At 42.1% G+C, this 20,139-nt stretch overlaps 1 protein-coding gene across 1 annotated transcript in view; it reads right to left on the reverse strand.

Moving 5' to 3' along the window:
- LOC117445233 (1-phosphatidylinositol 4,5-bisphosphate phosphodiesterase gamma-1-like) overlaps positions 1 to 17,975 on the reverse strand; it is a 37,038-nt gene extending 19,063 nt beyond the window's left edge. The window contains exons 1-4 of the mRNA XM_034080737.1: positions 17,135 to 17,975; positions 4,654 to 4,803; positions 2,492 to 2,585; positions 848 to 895 (exon numbers count right to left, since the gene is read on the reverse strand). Coding sequence (XP_033936628.1) covers positions 848 to 895; positions 2,492 to 2,585; positions 4,654 to 4,803; positions 17,135 to 17,372 — 530 coding nt within the window. The 5' untranslated portion in view covers positions 17,373 to 17,975. The remainder of the gene's footprint in view (positions 1 to 847; positions 896 to 2,491; positions 2,586 to 4,653; positions 4,804 to 17,134) is intronic.
- Positions 17,976 to 20,139: the final 2,164 nt, after the last annotated feature.

Consider the following 20,139-nt stretch of genomic DNA (forward strand, 5'->3'; position numbering starts at 1 on the left):
TCAGTTTGTTGTGCGTCACAGTTGTTGACAAAATACTCTAATCTCTCCACAAGACGCATTAAGAAGCTGTTCTGGAGCACCAGCTGTCTTTTCTTCCTGACGTTTACACTTTCATGAAAACTGGGGTAAACTCCATCTGCAGATATAATGAGTATATTGAGAACAGCCAATAAATGGACATTGTTTTGGTTAATAATAAAATAAAAGTAATAGAAGAGTTGATATGCCTAAAAGTTGTTGCCGTTTCAAATGCGGAGGATCTGTCTTTGCCTCCACATCCTTTTTCGTCGAGGAGAAACACCACATGGACCACCACTTTCACTGATTACAAAAACACATGTAAGTGTCAGTAACAGAATGAGGAAGGAAGCAAGGGAGGCAGGTAGAAAGAGAAGAAGAATCCAGGTCAGTGCGCTGAGGGGATCTTTTGGGGTCAATGACCGGCCTCACTGCCAGGTCTGATCCGCCCGCTTCCCTGTCTGGCTACAGTTACTATTTTCACAGGAGACAGGAAGTTGCCCTCTCCCAGCCCATCACATCACTTCCTGCTCCTTATCAGCCGGTGGCAGGCAGTGTGTCCTGGAGCCGCTTCCACCCAACCAGAAGCCTGGGCTTATTAATGTGAGCACGAGAGAGACAGAGGAAGTGTGTGTGTGATACAGTATCTGCATTTCAGGGTGTGGAGCTCCAGGTCAGATCAGACCCCCGACAGTGCTCTTTGATGGCATCTGGATCTGGTTTCACCTTCACGTCCCACCCAATGTAACAGACCGGCCAATAAGTATCTTTCACAGGCTGCTGTTTAAAATCTGATTGGGTGTTGCCATGTTTATGGAGAGTCACCCACCTGCCCTCGTGGCTCCTGTCCATGGCTTCAAACTGCTTCCTCAGCCACCTACAGAGGGAGGGAAGGAGAGAAAACATGATACTGACTGAGCCATTATTACAAAATATGTGCGTAAATTAAATATTGAAGCACGGTATGCCAGTGATTGCTTATAACTGTAATGATGCACAGCATTGCTCAAATAAAAAGTTTTTCCTAAGAAATGTTCTCAGGGTTTGTTTTGACTTATTCGGCAAATTTGTTAACACCAAAAATAATAGCTTTTAGTATCTATTTTTTTTTACACTTCTAGCACCAAAACAATACATGTTCTGTAGTATGTGTGAATACTTGGATCTAACTGACAAAGTTGTTCCTCGTTGGTAACCAAAAAAACACTGTAATATTACTCCAACATTTTAAAGGGGCCATATTATGCTAATTTCAGGGTAACATTTGTATTTTGTGCCTCTACTGTGACATGCTTACAGTATAATGTTCAGAAATCTATTTATTTGTATGATACTGCCTGTTCTGCAGCACCTCTTTTCACGCTCTGTCTGAAACCAGAGCCCAGTCTGCTGATTGGTTAGCTGGCTGGCTCTGTTGTGATTTGTCAACCGCTTCGAGATGTCCCGCCCTTAGCCTATCATGTACAATGTCTGAAAAGCCCCAAAAGCATAATAGGACCCCTTTAAGTATGGCAATGTTGCGCTTTTTGATACCAGTAGATGTGTTATGCTGCACTGATGTAAAAAGAGTGATGCTAATGCTAGTAGCGGCAACACATTCAGCATCATCACCAGCTTGTAAAGACATGTAAATAGAAAAAAAGCATGTTTCTTTTTATTTAAATATATTTCTAAATAGTTTTTTCTCACATCCTATGTTTAAACACTAAGTATTAAGTCTTATGGGAAGAGAATAAATAACCATGGTTGACTAACCAATAATGTACAAATATAGCATATACTAGTTTAGATTTCCTTACACAAAGAGTGAGGAGAATTCACTTCAAGCAACATTTTCAAACTGTATTTAAAAGATGATGAATCCACAGTTTACACAACTGTCATGAAAAGACAAAATTAGCCATTTAACTTCCTGTGACGATCTTCAAACATTACGGCTCACATTATGTGGACAGCCTCCCTCTGTCCTCCCGCTCACCACAGCAGCCAAACCCACCTCTGCACATTCATCTGGAGTAAATATTTTCAGGCCAAAACAAATATTTGTTCGCCTCCAACCCGCACCTCGCTTTCCCGTCCAGGTCGCTACTTCTTTTGATACAACCCGATATCACACATATAGGGGAGGGGGGGGGAAACGTGTCGTAAACTCACAATTAAGTAGTCCAGAGATGCATATGACTTGGCCCATAAACTAATCACAAATAAGGTTTACTCACTGAAAATGTCTTTATTTTTTCTATTTAAACACTCACTCCCCAAAATATAGTCTTGATTATTTGATTAACTGTTGTGTTTGTTTAATGTGGATTTACTAGATAAATACATGAGTTAGTTGTTTTGGTACTGGAAGAAAGTTGCCAAGTATTCAGGATTGCTTTTAATGAGTATTTTATTCCCAACAGAAAGGAGATGAACTGGAGTGTTTCTCAGGTGTAGAAGACCCTGAACAGTTTCCCACAGGGACACACACCTGTCTGTCTGCTGCGGAGCGGGCGCTCTCTGAGTGTCCATCATCAGCCAGTTGAGGCCGGTGATCCACATGTTGACCTCCTCCTCACTGAAGGCTGCAGAGACAGGAAAAAGAGGGATAAATAAGTGTCAAAATGTCAATCTTTTACTCTTCAAAGGTCAAGAGTCAAGTTTGGGGAGTTTACAGCTTAAAATCGATGTTGATTATTTAAAGGGTGAAATCTGAAACTTTATTTGTGCCGTTTTGTCTATTTCTTTAAAATGTTCTTCTTGTTTGGGAATTGGAACTGCCACCCTGTTAAAAGTCTATTCATCCAATCATATATCGTTTAGCTTGTCAGCTATTGTTATGTTTTATTTCTAAGAACATTACAAAAGAGACGTTTTTTAGATTCTTCACATTTGATTTTGAATGAAACATAGACTATGAGATTAAACTGCTTACTTAAAGGAATGGTATGCTCATGACACTCATTTTTTAAAAATTATCATCCGATAAAACAGACCAGTCTCTGCCAGTCTCTCTTTTTTTTTTTTTAATCCGATGACATTATCAGTGATTTTAAACTGATTATATACCGAAATAACATCAACACTGTGGGCGCCGCCATTTCCCGGACGTGACGTAATCCATGCGTTTGGTTTTCGAAGACACGTTGATCTCCATGTTATTTACTGTAGTTTCTCTCTTCAAATATGCCTCACTGTATCGCAAAATATTGCCATAATTCGGATAGGAACAATCCACGGAATGCTCGGTTCCATCTGTTGCCAAAAGGTAAGCATAAGAAGTACATTCGGAGGCAGTGGCTAGCGAAATGTGGCCGGCCCGAACCGAGAGATTTACAGGCTCATGTATGCAGCGAACATTTCACATTTCCGGACGACTACTCTGAGAGTATGATCAAACATAACATGGGATTTAAAGAACAACCATTACTCAATGGAGATGCAGTACCATCGGTCTTTCTGGTGTCATCACCGACCAGGACACCAGTTCGGCCAGTTGAGAAATCGCCCTCTGCAAGTGTGAAGCGACGGAGGAGCAGAAGTAGTGCTCGGAGTAAGAATAAGGTATGTTATAGCGCATTTCCATTGCAGCGGCTAGCCCCGTTTTAACGTCCAGGACAGTTTTTGGTGGCCTTTCCATATAGCGTAGTACCGGCTAGTGTGTATTTCCCCCCAGTTTTTCCGGCCCCATAAAATCGTGATTCTATGGCCAGGGACAACGAAGCTGAGTATGCTAAACTAGAGAGGGAATCGCTAGCAAGGGTGGTACTACATGCATACATATAGTATCTTATATCATCTTCCTGTTATACACACATGCATTTCCAAACATCTGGACTACCTATGTTGCAAATGTATTATCTTTTCAATTTACACACGGCATCTATTGCACGTCTGTCCGTCCTGGGAGAGGGATCCCTCCTCTGTTGCTCTCCCTGAGGTTTCTCCCATGTTCCCTTTAAACTGGGGGTTTTCTTCGGAAGTGTTTCCTTGTACGATGTGAGGGTCTAAGGACAGAGGGTGTCGTATTGTCATACTGATATGTATGGCTGAATTCCCCCATCCAATCTCTTCACATTGGTCAAAACTTGTTCCTCTGCTGACGAGTCCGAACTGAAATACCCCACCATGTTTCCGTGTGTTGACAAAGTGAACGCATGGATGACGTCACGACCATCACGTGACTACTGAAAATGGCAAACATGGCGGCGGCCAGACGGAATATACAGGTCTTGATAAAAAAGAGCTATAAAATCATTATTTACCGGGGAATATCGCTGATTTCTTCAGGGTATGGTTTAAACATAACGTTTCACTAAATACTGAAGTTTTGATTAATTATCTAATGAGTGGACCATTCCTTTAAAGTAATCTGTGTGTGTGGAGCATGAATCACTTATATTTCACCGTACAACCATGTGCTGTAAATGACTCATACATGTAACCTTGTAACTTGAAAGATGGTACAATCACATAAAAACTCTTTTGTTTGAGCAAGAGTGATTACATTAAGCAGATAAGACGTACAAAGGAAATATGGGTGGCAGTCTGTGACCTTCAACAGAAAGGACTGTGACCAACACATTGGGAATCAACATAACACACACGCACACACACACACACACAGTCACACACACAGTCACACACACTGACCGGCCACACTGAGCGTCCTGAGGCGAAACTCCTGTCCGTAGAGCACGATGAAGCAGTGGGCAGCGTCCAGTTTTCGGGCCTCCTCCGGGTAGCGCTCGAAATCACGGGAGCCCTTCCCCAGCCGCAGCTCCCGGATCTCTCGTATGTCGACTGGAGGAGGGAGGAAGGAGGAAGGAAGGAAGGAAGGATAGTGTTGCATGAACACAAATATGCACACCCATAAATCACAGTTTAGCACATTGTTCATTTCCCTGCCAGACACACAGAAATCTGCTGCCGGAGGACTCAACAAATGTACTTTGTGTGAGTCCGGAGAGCCAACAAACACACAAACATGTCAGCTGTCGGTGGCAGGATGCTCCCAAAGTCTGCGGAGGCTTTTAGCAGCAGCAGCAGATGACCAAAAAGTTACGTTTCCTTCACTTGGTTTTGGGGGAAATGAATCCCTAAACTCTATAGTCCCTATAAAACCTAGATAAAGTCGCCATTAGTAGGAAAATAAACAACTGGATTTGAATTCTAAAGATGGAAGTGAAGCCCTTAAAATGTCGCTTAAGCTCCTCAGTGTGCTCTGAGATGAAGAATAATGAAGGGTTTTAGTGACAGTTTTGTAATATATTTGACAGAATACTTAAATATCCTTCTGTGCATCTAAGTAAATAAAGATTTTGGACACGTAATCATCATTATTTCACGGCGTCACTGACAGCTGTAGATTCGTTAAAGGGTCTTTTTCGCATCAATAAAGTTTAGCGCATTGCACTGTGGGATTGTTAGCGGCAAGACACCCAAATAAAACGGCAGATAGCAAATTCAGTGCATTATACAGTACATGGGGAGTGATTTTGGATACAAGTTAAGTTCAAAGATGGCGGAAGTGTTTATTTTTCATAAAGACAGTTTTTGATTTAGATATCTAGAGGACAGAGAAGTTTTTCACACCTTTGTGTAAAGTAAAGTTTGTCGTATGACCGGGTTTGGAATTTGCCTCCAAGCCTCCAGTTTATTTTTTTAAAAAGGTATTTTAAATCTGACTGAGGCTGTGAACCCATGACTGCTAATTCTGCACTCATATCTTAAATAAATAAAATATATCTGTAAATATACAATATAGATAAGTGTGACAGGATACTACATGCGGACCAATGTTTTTCACTTAAATAACAACACAGTGATGATAGAAGCGCTTTATTTTCAGATTTGATCAAATGTATTTCTTTATTTGAGTTAGTTGTCCCATATGCTTTCTATTTGAGGGACATTTGAGAATATTAAAATCAGATGTTAAGGAAACTAAAAAGTATATTAGGGAGTATTTGTACCGATTAAAGGATGATTAAGGCATTTTAAAGTATTCAGGGGATATTTGAGGAATGGTATTTGTGCAGAAATACAACTCTAGTCTTCATAATTTTGGTTACACCCCTTTTCTTTTCACTGCAACTTGATCTGCACTTAGCACGTTGTGTCTACGTAATCCCTACATAAATGAACAGCTAGTGAGAGTGCATGTTGCAGCGGAAGGGTTAACAGCATAGCTCAGTGAGGCTCCTGACCACAAACTCTGGACTCTCCTTGGACACTCGCAGCAGTCGACACACCCACAAAGAAAACCCCGGCTTATTGACTTGGCAGATGTCTTGTGCAAACACACATAAAATGTACACTCATAGATGCTCCGGCATACACACAGCAAACACACACCCAGTGTAACGTACACACAACTGAGTGTTACTCCTTCAGTGAACAGGAGACTCCCATATCAAAACTTCCTTCTATGATGAAGTGATCTGCCCAATAGATAGACAACAGGGGGACGCAGCGGACAGAATAATCAAAACCGGTCATACCAAGCCGTCCTCAGCAGGTTGTAGATAACGCTGAATTTATATCAAGAAGAAATCTGGTTCCTATCTGAGCCTCCTGCATGTGGAGATGACAGCGTGCACGTTTGGCATGAGATTAAGAGAGCAGTCCATTATTCTCAGATGGAAATGTGTCCATCATTTAGTGTGAAGAGGGTTCAGAGCTAGAAGCAGCAGAAGAACTGAAGTTTTAACCTGCATTTGACCCCCTGTGTTCAAGAGCTTCTAAAGGACAGTTTTGCAACAATTCCAGAACCTGTCCCAGGAATTAAACTATTTATACATCATGATTTTTTATATTCTTCTTATCTTTCACAAAAAACACTTTAAAGAAAACTAAAACCTACAATTGATGCATGTACAAAAAAGTATGGTGCGTATTAAAGTCTGACGTATAGTATCTCATTCTCCTGTGCCATAGAGCTCCATTGTTGTCCACAACTATTGAAATTCATCAAAAAGCCACACTGTTGCACTTGTTTCTTCATTACCATGAACACAAATACACACGCACGCACACACACACACACACACACACACACACACACACACACACACACACACACACACACACACACACACACACACACACACACACACACACACACACACACACACACACACACACACACACACACACACACTGTAGTTTATGTTGACCCAATCCCACACACATCTCAAATACCCGTTAGAGCCCCAAATGTGGATTCATCCGCAACTCAAAATATAGTCCATAACAAGAGCACTATTTCCTCCCATTTTGGTGACATACTGACGTTTCATAAACACTACAGTGACCAGTTGTTGTAGGAAAATCTTGAGCATATAAAAAAAATATATATCTATATTTGTGAGGTGTCATTCAAAGATGTATGTCTTAATTCGTAGAGAGCAAGTCAGAACGTTTTCAAGGGATTTTGCTGACGTATGAAAACTATACAATAAATCTGCCTTATTCTTTGATCAGTATGAATTGAGTGTTTGACCGTTAAACCTCTCTAAAAAAAGCTGCAGGACATGGGTTAGACGAAAATCCATCCATCCATATTAACATTCACAACTGAAGATCATATATTTCAAGCTGTCCCCTACAAAAGTCAACATGAGCCGCTTACTCTGATTCTTGTTTATTCACATTTTAAAATCATTTGTCATGGTCAAAGTTTTCATTTTGTAGCCTGATAAAAAGAGTTTCAGCACACAGTTCAACTTGTTGCATGACAGAAGAGGACTCCCTTCTTCAGAGTTAATTTAATTCATTTTTCTTTTATGAAACTGCCGTTTTCAAACGCAAACAATCTAAAAATGTTTTAGTATTTGTAGTGAAACCAAGGTAGGCTGATCACGTTTAAACTAGCGACATATGTTAGTCAAAGTCGACCCTTCTAGTTGTTTTCCTTCCAGAGTAATATTAAAAATACCCCAGAAACCCGGTATTTGTTTACCTCAGGTCTTTCCCTTTATTACTTCCTCCTATTTAGTGTGGACCTTGGAAACACAACCGACCCACTCCACACACACACACACACACATACACACACACACACACACACACACACACACACACACACAGAATTCCTCCCACTTTGGCCTTTAATCCTGGTCCAGGCTGTAAACATGGTTGTGATAAAGACACACACACAACTGCTTTAAAGTAACCGTCTGATATAAACTTTGATGGAGGGGGCGGGTGTCTAACGGTGGGCCAACTGGAGACACATCAGAGGATAAGATACTGTCAGTCTTGTAGAAAGTTATCTTTAGAGAAGCTCGTAAACTAACTGACTTTCTTTTTTTCAGAGCTTGGACTGGTTGAAAGTTCCCTGAACACACCACAGGGCTGTGTGCAACTGCTGACCCGAAGCCACCAGCCGTTGATAATTGCAGAGCATTTCCACTGAAACAAACTGTTCCTGCCACAGCTGGCGACATCACTCCCTAACAGATGGCAGAAGTATACGTGGAGATGATAAATCGCAGGGAAGCAAACAACGAGAAAATGAAGTGTAAGCATAGGGCTGGATATAAAATGGATAAACAAATGGATGCATGGGAGGCTGATATAAAAGTGTTGAAATAAAGTTGCTAACAATTGTAAAGAGGGTCAGTTTAGAGCATGGCAGAGGGTTTTACCAACTTATCCCGAGGTTGAACTTTCATTTAAACGTGGGAAAAGATTAAATAATAAATTAGCTGTTCAAAATCGAACAGGTGGCATCACAACGGACAGTTGTTGCACTTTCAGTAAACTAACTAAATTAATTTGAGCTTGATTTCTGATTAAGGGACAGCCCTACCACTGATTTGTGTCAACTAAAAAGTTGCTCTAGCTACACAGAGCTAATAGAAGCTGAATCTAAAGCAGGTTTATGCACTTTAGTCTTTGAAAAAGCTAAATCCCAGTGGGTTCACAAGCTTTAGCAAGCCTAATCACACTTCAATGAATCTCTAATGGAGCAAACCACCAAACCAGCAGCTCATTTCTGCTCCGTGTCTCTGCTTCCTGCACAAGATGCTGGACCTTTTGTTTTCCCGCAGCCAGCCAGTCCTTCAATCTGAGAGTGGAAGCGAGACACTCCCTGATAACCCCATGCTTCCTGTGCCTCAGAATTTAATACCCCCGCTGTTTGCTAAGGCGCTCATCTCGGGGGAAAAGGAGGAACCTTGTTACAAAGCAAACGTTAGCTATTAGGCAACACAAACAAAGGAAGGAGGGACAGGAGAGCAGGGAGAGCTGAGATTTCTGAGAACAAAAGCATCAGATGAACGACGTTGAACTTCCGAATGAAAGTGAAAGAAAATAGAATGAGAAAGTGAAATGGGATGTCAGAGAACGTCTTGAAAATGAGAAGGGAGTTTAGGTGGGTGTGTGGGGGGAGGACATTGGGAAAGGCAGCTGGAGGAGGAGGAGGAGGAGGAGGAGGAGGAGGAGGAGGAGGAGGAGGAGGAGGAGGAGGAGGAGGAGGAGGAGGAGGAGGAGGAATGGGAAGCTGGGAAATAGAGCAGTGGGAGATAAAGTGAAGGAGAGACCCGCTGAGTTCCTGGAATGTTCTGGTGGGTATGTCCAGAGGGAGGTCATTTGTAAAGAGCAGTTTGTGGGTTATGAAAGTGTGTGTGTGTGTGTGTGTGTGTGTGTGTGTGTGTGTGTGTGTGTGTGTGTGTGTGTGTGTGTGTGTGTGTGTGTGTGTGTGTGTGTGTGTGTGTGTGTGTGTGTGTGTGTGTGTGTGTGTGTGTGTGTGTGTGTGTGTGTGTGTGTGTGTGTGTGTTTATGTGAAAACAGTAGTTTCAGCGGGGTGGGATTGTGTAGATATGGTCTGATTGAGAGGTCGAGGTGTTAGCCGGGGCGTCCGGCACGCTCAGACTCGTAGTTGTTGTTCTTGGATTAGCCAAGGCGCCGTTTATGCAGTTTATGATTATGGATAAATAATTGACAAGGTTCCCGAGCAGAAACAACAGCTACATGTGTGCAGCTGCCATTACTCTCTGAGCTTTCGTAGAATGATAGGGGGTTGGGATTACTGGAGAGGGAAAAGAAGAGGAAACTGCAGTGGCCCTGAGAGTTGAGAGCACTGTAACACATGATAAACACATACACAAGTCATTTAAGAAAACAACTTCCTCTCACATGCACTGCAATCTTCTGGAAATGTTAGAAACACTGCAAATAGAGATGCGATGCACATACAGTACCGCGCTTCAAGTAAAGTCACACAATGCAAATGTAAAAATGCAATGCAAATATAAACACAGGCTTAAAATGCAGAAACACACTACAAATATAAATACGCACTGCAGATAAAAAAAAAACTGCTGCAAAAAAATATAAACAATGCAGATACACATTCGCACTGCACATGCTTTAAAAAAACAGTAACGCAATGCAACTTTAAAACACTGCAAATGTAAAACACGCCTAAAATATAGTAACGCTTTGAAATATGAATACGCACTACAAAAAAAAACTTCAAAAAATCCCACAACCTGAACCACGCTTTGAATACAGTAACGCACTGCTAATATAAATATGCACTGCAAAAAATAAATAAAACACTGCAAAGACAAATACATGGTGCACCTTAAGAACCCCTCTTCACATACAGAAACACATTGGACATTTAAAAACCTGAAAATAAAAATTGTTTCCAAGAACCAAATGGAACTGAAACTAAAACATGTTTCCAGAGGACAGAAAGATGAATCCGGCTAGACACGTGAGTTGTTGCTAATTTTAGGCATGCTGTGTTACGGCCCGTCCACACAGCAGCGTTAAAACAATCTTCCAACGCTTCTGCCCATTGACTTTGAATGGGGTGACGTCAATTTGCCTCGCTTTTTGCCGAACTGCATTGTGGGGAAGCAAAGCGAAGATTTCCAGGATTTTCAGGATTCAAAAGTTGAGCAATGTTCAACTTTTGAAGCTGAGGTGGAAGCGTCAGCCAATCAAATCCCGTTTATGCAAATCTGACAGTACAAGCACCAGCCAATTAATATGCTTTATTCTGATAATATCAGTAACAGGGTTGAGTGGGTCAGAGTGCCACACTCTTTTAAGACTGAAAAGATTGTAAAAATATGAAAAATAAAAGAGAGGTCTACCCATGGCACTAGCACATGGCTTGCTGATGCCACTTCCACTGTGTGATCTGACTTACACTTTTTTCCCTTCCTCTGCCAATCTAAAAAAGTTTGGGTAACAGGGTTGAAAACCTGTGCAAAATTACTGTTATTTAAAATAAGTTTATGATTTAACAAATTGATTTTACCATTACAAGAGACATATATCAATAGAATAATACCAACAAAAGTAAATAAAATCCATATTTTAAATGTTATATTTGACATGCAAGTTGGTCAGCAAGAAGCGGGGACAAGATAAAAATGCCATTTTAGAGGATGTTTGAGAGGTATTTGATAATTTAAATAATATTTTGAAACCACTTTTTCTACAACTCTATATACATTTTGTCTCAAGACAAGTATGTTTAACACAACAAGTGCATGTTTTAGTATTTTGCGCATGGATTATTAGATTTTTTATATGGGGGACATGAAATGTCCTCCAATTCTGGAATGACCCTGCTAGCAAGCATAGACAGTATCTTTAGCCAGCATGGAGTGTAGCATAAAATAGCACCATAGACATTAATCTCATAAATGTTCATCATAGCCCTTCCCACTGACACTTTACCACATCATAGACTATATGCATCACATTAATGCACACAATATCATACTCCTTTCTGCACATATTCTGATTTCACATTTCTTAGTTTATATGCAAAAATGCATTCATAGCATTCTATTTCTATGTAAATTACTGCTTTATTTAATTGTTATCTTAGATCTTAGAACCGGGGTCTTTTGCTTTGTATGTCGGGGGCGGGATATTCATGTGATTGGTTGTTGGTCGCGTTGCTTGCAAAAAATCCCCAAGCTTTCAGACATGCCCACCTCCAAGATTTTCAAGATTTTTTTAACGCTGCTGTGTGGACGGGCCGTTTCTGAAATGGATGGCCCGTTGATGATGTTTGCTAATGGGCTAACAATTACGTTTAAACATTGTGATTTCCTTCACTAATGTAGTACAGTTGATATTTCGGATACACTGGTGAGTAATGCACAATTGATGACTCAGCATAAGATACAGGCTACGGTATAACAGAGTTTAGTCACCTTAAAACTGGCAACAATACGTTTTGTATGTACTGTATCAGTTCGTATCACCAGGAAATTAATTTGTCTTGAGTTCACTTCTTTTTTTACTTCTGTATTTTCAGTTTTTTGTTATGGTTGAGTTTTTGTTTTTGTATTGTTTTGTTGTTACTGCAGAAAGAACCAACTGTAGTTAGGTGATGGAAAAACAAACCTGACAGCAGTAAACCTATTCCTATCTCGCAGGGGAGGAGTCTATTTCTTATTCTACAGTAAAGTCGGAGAGTTAGAATAACACATGGCAGACAGAAGGAAACTCTATCATGCCAGTTGTGAATGCCATAAGTTTGTGCTAACGGACACTGTAACAAATCCTCCCCCAGGCCACAAAATCCTGGGCCAGGGCCGCCCCTCCCTACAGGCCAATCACGCAGGCTGCATGGGGCCCCGCCTTGTGCAGGGGGCCCCGCCCAGAGGGCCTCAGCTGCTGTGCGCAGTTCTCCGCGCACCCCCCGCAAGAGTGAGAGTGACGGCCCCTACACACGGCGGCGTGCGTTGCCGCTTGGCGGTGGGCGTGTCTTGAGCTTGGGGAGTCAACGCGAGCAACACGACCAACAACCAATCACATGAATGTCCCGCCCCGGACATACAAAGCAAAGCATTCATGCTACATCCATGCTGGCTAAATATAATAGGCTTGTTTGAGACAAGCAAGACCTGCGCAGACCTGCGCAGTTGCGATCAACGTCTTGCTAGTGCGTTGCATGATGGTTAGTCATTTTGTCCGACTTGCTCTGGAGGCTCGCCCACATGAGACTTTGAAATCTCGCGGGACAAAGACGTCCGCAGCCTTGAGAGCGAGGCGAGGCGAGTTGGCGCAGTTGCTCTCCACGAGCTGCGGAAGCGAAATGCTTGATGGGAAACGACTCGCTGGTATCTCGAGCTGAGCGCTCATTGGTGGTTTTTACCACGTGCTGCTGATGAAACTCTCCAATTGGCTGGCAAAAGTTTGTTGTTGTTTTGTGTCAGTTTTACGTCGCCACATCCATTCCCATTTTTCATCATTGTTCCACAATGTTTATCATCATGAAATTAATATCTATATATTTGATACTATACTGCTTACCGTTTTCATACTTTATATATCTTAGCATATTCATACACACTGTTCATACTGCTCACAGGCTGATATCTAGTGTATTCATACCCCACTGTTCATACTGCTCACAGGCTGATATCTAGTGTATTCATTCATACCCCAGTGTTTATTCATCATTCAATTCATTCTATATGTTATTCTGTAGATTGTGTACATTACTTTCCACTTCACTGCTTGTTGCACCTGGCTATAAGCTAAACTGCATTTCGTTGTCTCAGTACCTGTAATATGTGCAATAACAATAAAGTTGAATCTAATCTTGAGCAGGAACAAATGTATTTACTTAGTACATATCTGACATTAACGATTAAACACATGTGTGCATTCTTTATAAATGCAAACCGAGTCAAGCCAACTCCGGAGGTGGCGGTATGCACCTTCAAGCTGTTTGCAATCCGCCAAAAAACCGAGAGAAGAAGAAAAAGATGAAGAAGCCGACTCCGAGCTGTCCGACTTCAGGCGAGCTTTTTGAGACCTCCCCCGGCTGCGATCGGCTACTCTCGTCTACTTTCGAGGCGAGCCGCAACGCGTCTCAAACAAGCCTACTGTCTATGCTTGCTAGCTGTCCATTCAAACGAAGTACACTGGATATAAACTCCCCAAACAAGCAAAAACCTACCAGTTTCACCCACTGTCTCTGCCACCTACCCCCATGCCTGGCTCCTCCGGTTTGTATCCCTGTATGTAAAGAGGGACTGGTCATAGAGTACCGGGTGATTCCCTACCGCCACGATAATTTTCTCTTCCATTTTTTTACATATGGGAAATAACTGCGGTCTGGCTCTCCCAACATACACGCGGTTTGATTGGCTAGTGCTTGTACTGTCAGATTTTCATACGAGGGATTTGATTGGCTGACGCCTCCGTTGAGGCGGCAAAAGTAGAACATTGCTCTACTTTTGCAGCGAGCACCGCGAGAGAAGCTACGCTTTGCTCCCACAATGCAGTTCGGCGAATCGTGACGTCACCCCATTCACAGTGAATGGGCAGAAGCGTTGAAGCGGCAACGCACGCCGCCGTGTGTAGGGGCTGTGAGAGGTGACAAGGGGAGCACGTCTGTAACCCGACACCGTTGCAATTAATCGACATCTGACCAATCACGGCTTTGATACGGCCACTAGTGCAGCTGAAGAGATGTTGGTGAAAAGACAGTTTCAGTCCGGAGCAAGCAAGAGGGGAAAAAAACAAAACTTGAAGAAACTAGAGCATCTCTCGAAGGTGGGTTATTGTATGAGTCAAATGTACAACTTGCGAATGTTGTATAAGTCAAATTGCCAATTGCCATATTAAAACATCAGCTGCAATTCACGACATGAAGAAGGCAGTCTCTGCATAGCATACAGGCTAATGGAGATGCAGTTATTTCCAGCATTCTTTATTTAACATTCATTCAAGTATGTGATGCCTTTTATCTGCTAATGTACAGGAGGAAGAGTGATACACTGTCTGTCAGACTCTGTCTATTTTTATGTCAATTTGCACATTTCATGGTGATGCTCAGCCTCTCCCCTTAACTCCTAACGGCCCGTCCACACAGCGGCATTGGAAGCTTCTCACTCCAACTGACATGCTCAGAGCAGCAGACTTCAGATAGCAGTGTGCTAACAGTCCAGCCGTGAAGACATCTACGGGACAGTTTTGAGATTTCTTCAAATGCCGTTGCCATGGCAACACAATGCTCGCCTTGAAACACGGTTTTCTCATAACTTCAGTGAAAATACTCCAAACAGCCCAGAACTTCACAGGTTTGATAACGATCAACGCATCTAAGCGTAGTATGGGGTGTCATCAAATGTCGTTGCCATGGCGACATACCACTCCCCATGAAACACGATGTGGCTGTAAGTCCAATCGACACGGTCCAATCGTCCCCCAATCTTCACTTGTATATCACCGGTCCATGCCTCAACAGCTCTACGCCAAATCTGAGATCTCACCATATGCAGTTTCCATGGAAAAGCATCCCTCACCATAAAACAAGATGTCGCTATATAACTCCTATGAAAATGTTCAAAAAGTGCTCAAACTTCACGTGTGCTAACAGTTCAGCCTTAAAGACATCGACGAGACAGTTTTGAGATTTCTTCAAATGCCGTTACCATGGCAACACAAATGCTCGCCTTGAAACACGGTTTTCTCATAACTTCAGTGAAAATACTCCAAACAGCCCAAGACTTCACAGGTTTGGTAACGATGCAGCCATCAACGCATCTAAGCATATTATGGGGTGTCATCAAATGCCGTTGCCATGGCGACAGATAATTCGCCATCAACTTAGTTCAGAAGTTTGTGGTTCAAATATTCTGCTGCTTTTCCAAGCCTTTTTACTTTATTTTCTTCTCTCATCACACATTCAAGCCCCCAGTGTTCATGTATCATTTCAATCTAAATTCTTCACTTTCTTCTTACACATTTCATTTCAATCTAAATTATTCACTTTCTTCTTACAAATTTCATTTTAATCTAAATAATAATAATAATTCCTTACATTTATTATAGCGCTTTTTCAATGACTCAAAGCGCTTTTACATATACACACATTACACATATATCATACATGCAATGGTCAGATACTGTGGACAATACCCACAGGAGCAAGTTCAGGTGAAGTGTCTTTACCATTAACATAAAATAAATGATTCACTTTCTAATCTTCTTACACATTACGTTTCAGCATAGCAGTTTAGCGTCAGCTTTTCAGCATAAAGCATTCCCACTAGCAATTTCTTCAGGAATTGCATTCTCTAGTTATTCTTTACTATCGGCTTATTACAGGTTCAGCGAGCTGCACAAGACTGACGGGCTGTCAGGAGAGAGAGAGAGAGGAAAAGAGAGCACCCCGTTTATTTTTCCCATTTTATTATCCAGAATTACTGTAAACTTTTGAATGAAGTAGTTAATCAACTATTAGTAGTTTGTTTAAATGCATTACTTATGTTTGTTTTTTTCATTATCATAAAATAAATCTCACGGACCCCCTGCAGTACTCCAACGTACCTCTAGGGGTCCACGACTCCATGTACCCCCATTTGAGAACCACTGCTCTACATGTTCCACAAACCTTAATTTGTACAGTTTTTAGCACAACAATTATTCTAACGAAAGATAGTCCTGATAAAAGCTGTTAATGTTGAGGTCTGTGGATAATCTTCAAACACCAGAAAATAACTTACTTACTTTCTCAAAATGTAATTGTCCACGACAAATATCATTCCATTCACCTCTTTTTCAGGGATAAATAACTAGAAATCTCAGCACATAAGTAAATGTTCTGTAAAGTTATATAGTGAAGTGAGTAATTATGTCTTTGGTAATGTACCTTTAGTGACACCTAAAAATAAGGCTACAACTTCATAGTCGATTAGCCGTCTTGATTTTAGTTACATTTATCGTCGCTTTTATCCAAAGTGACTTACAATAAGTGCATTCGACCAAGGAGATACAACTAAGACATATCTGGACAAGTAACTTCTCAATGCTTTTTTCATGCTGAACAACTATTTCCAAAAAGCAAAGAGCACTGATTTTTTTGGTGGAAAAACAAATTGGATTAAATCAACAACAAAAGTTTGGAAAGCACTGCTTTGAAAGCTGGACAAAGAAGAAGAGACTAATCCAAGTGTCTGTTTCTGTTTGTCAGCATTTTCTCAGATACTTCAGCCTCTTCTGATTCTGTATCTGCCCGGCAAAGAGGTGTATGCAGTGTGACTGAGACACATACTTCTCTTTTGACAATTTGACAACTTTGACAACTTCATGGTCTGACAATGAACCCGATGGGAAGACTTTTCATATCAATACTCACCCTCTCCTTCTATTTTGTCGGGGTTTCTGCTCCACACTATCTGTCGCATGTCCTGCCTTATCTGGAAGGTTCTCCTCTCTGGCTTCTGGGACTTCTTCTGGTAGAAGACAGTCATCACTGTCCCCATCTCCAGGCTGTGGAGGATGCGGGGCCCGGCCTCTGTCCAGTCCAGCATCCTGGAGGCTGTGACCGGACCGGAGGCCTCCTCGGCACAGCCATTGAACCTGGCTGCACACATCTTCACTGCATAGCTCCGAGGGACCCTCAGGATTATTTAATTAATTTAAACCTGTGGCAGAGGTTTTAAATGTAGTAATTAAACACAAGCTGAAAGACACTTAGAGCTGTACTCGAAAATGTCTGGGATGTGAATGCTCCTCTGGTCCTTTGGAGGGGGAGTGTATCCCAGTGTTATCCTTTCCAGATGCTTCTGGCAGCACACCACTGAAACCCTCTCGGAGTGAGCTCTCATCACCGCTGGACTCAGGTTTCAACCCCTTATATGCTGAGCCTTCAGTCCACGACAGAAAACCCACCACAGACCGGATTCAAACCCACTGCTGGGGCTAGCAAGAGGAGTCTCACCTAAAAATACTCCTGGCGTTTGGGGGAAACTAAGTCGAGTGGCGCCGAGTTGTGTAATGACATGTCGGAGAGACACCCGGAGGTGAGTGCAGCCGGACGGCGGAGAGGAAGACGGGCATCGGCGGGCGCTCTGTGGCGGCTTCACGGAGACGGAGCGACTGCGCTCCTGTCCGCCGAACCATTCTGCTCTGTTCCCCCCTCACACACTCCTCCTTCCCGGGCACAATTCACAGAGGACAGGGTGCATTATACTACTCGGGAGGAACCGTAGAGGCGCGGGCTTGTGGCGGTAGGATACGCGGTAATATTCCCCACTTTCTCCCTCTCAGTGCCTCCGCGTCTGCTCCGCTCCACCGCCGAAGAGGTCTTGAGAGGAAATTAGGGCTAGCAGACCGGAAAAGCTTGATCAGAGTTGTTCCTCTTCTGTGCTGGGGTATATCTGATCTGAAGGAGGATGAGGGAGGGGAGCGGAGAGGGAGTCGTAGCAGAGAGCCGGCGAGGGAGAGACAGGGAGCAAGAGCGACCTCCGCGGGTCTCCAGGAGAGCTGCAGCGGCAGCGGATGAAAGTAGACCCAGCGGGGGAGGAGGCGGGTCAGGAGGTCAAGTGGGGTTCAATGACAAAGGTCACCGGCATGTCACACACTCATCAGCTGCAGCAATACAACGTTCACAATGCAAGCAAGCAGTGGGAAGTTGGGTTTCCTTTTTTCCTTTGTTGGGCTTGGTCAGTGGTTCTCAAACTTTTTCTGTCAGGCCCCCCCTTTGGAGAAAAAAAAAAGTCGGCCTGTGAATACACCATTAGTCCAGTCTACTGAAGATAAAAGCATGGACACGTTTTTCCAAATCGTGCTGTGACATTAGTCTTTTAATCCTAGATGTGTTCTTTAGGTGATAGTAGGCTGATTTAGTAATTGTTTTAATGTGACTGTTTAAACTCAGGTCAGAGTCCATGACTACACCTAGATTTCTGGTTTTATCTGTTGGTTTGAACATTGCAGACTGAAGATCAGCGCTAACTTTTATACGTTCTGCCTTGGCTCCAAAAACCATTACCTCAGTTTTATCTTTGTTTAATTGGAGAAAGTTCTGACACATCCAGTCATTGATTTGTTCAATGCACTTACTCAGTGTTTGAATTGGAGCATAGTCTCCTGGTGAAATTGTTAAGTATATTTGTGTGTCATCCGCATATGGTAACTATGGTTTACTGTCATATAGTATTTTATACGTGTTTTTCATTTATTCTCTTGTTTTTTTATAACTATAATGATCATATAAACATGTGCCTCAGAAATAATTCTTTACATTAATCGTGACAGAAACGTTTGAGACCTGTTGAGTCCTTTAGTTCACTGAGCCTCTCAGTCTGACAGGAGAGGACTCTCCTCCACCTTGTTGTTGAAAAAGCTCCTTATAACCGTTAGCGTAGCTCGCTGGCACCAGAAGCTAACAACAACGATCTCCGGTCTCTCTCTCGCCCGTGCACGTACACAAAATGGCTCGTTCCACACAAACACAGAGCCGAGCTTGAATGAAACACAGAGACCCAGACGTACTTGTACTGTATCATATTATTTTCGAATAAATAATTCTTCTAATTATGATTTTTTTCCATAACCATTTTTCCTCCTGGTCTCTCGCGCCCCCCTGCCTGTCATGCCTCTGCGCCCCCCAGGGGGGGCGCGCCCCCCACCTTGAGAAACACTGGGCTAGGTAAAGTAGATTACCAGAACATAGGCTCAATTGTAATGTGCATAATGATAATGGCCATGTACAAAAATAAAAAATAAAGAAATCTAAGCACAAAAAACTTGAGTTAAAATGTGTCGGGCATGTTTTTGTGTCATGCGTTTTATAAAATAAAAACTAAAAAAACTAAAATAAAAGTGATACATTTTACAACACTAATGAAAAGTCAGATGTCTGCACAAAACCATTGTCCTGAAACATTTCAATATGAAAAAGAAAAAGCCATATTTTTCAACCCTTTCAACAATCCGAGAATACATTTAAAGGATACATTATTTTCACAAGTTTGATTTGCAATTGTTTATTACATTTACGTATAAAACACCCTTTATATATTTAAAATAAATTACTTAAGTATTGTGTATGAGCAGAAAACATCTGCTGAAGGCTGTGAGTGTGGGCTGTGTGAGTGTCATCATCACCCTCAGTGAGATGAGACAGATGACGGTAGAGCCTGTCTAATCGGCTCCATATGTCTGCTGGGTGTGTGTCTGTGTGCCTGCTTGCACTTGTCAGCAGCAGCAACCAATCAGAGTTCAAGGAAATACTTCTCATATCTCCTGGAGAGAAATAGAAAACAGTTTTCAGAGAGGATAAAGATGATTGTGTCTCTTCACCCCATGAGCCTGCCAAGGAACTGCAACAATGTTGACTCACTGTATGGAAGCACT

The sequence above is a fragment of the Pseudochaenichthys georgianus genome, chromosome 4, assembly GCF_902827115.2.
Source record: "Pseudochaenichthys georgianus chromosome 4, fPseGeo1.2, whole genome shotgun sequence".
NCBI lineage: Eukaryota > Metazoa > Chordata > Actinopteri > Perciformes > Channichthyidae > Pseudochaenichthys > Pseudochaenichthys georgianus.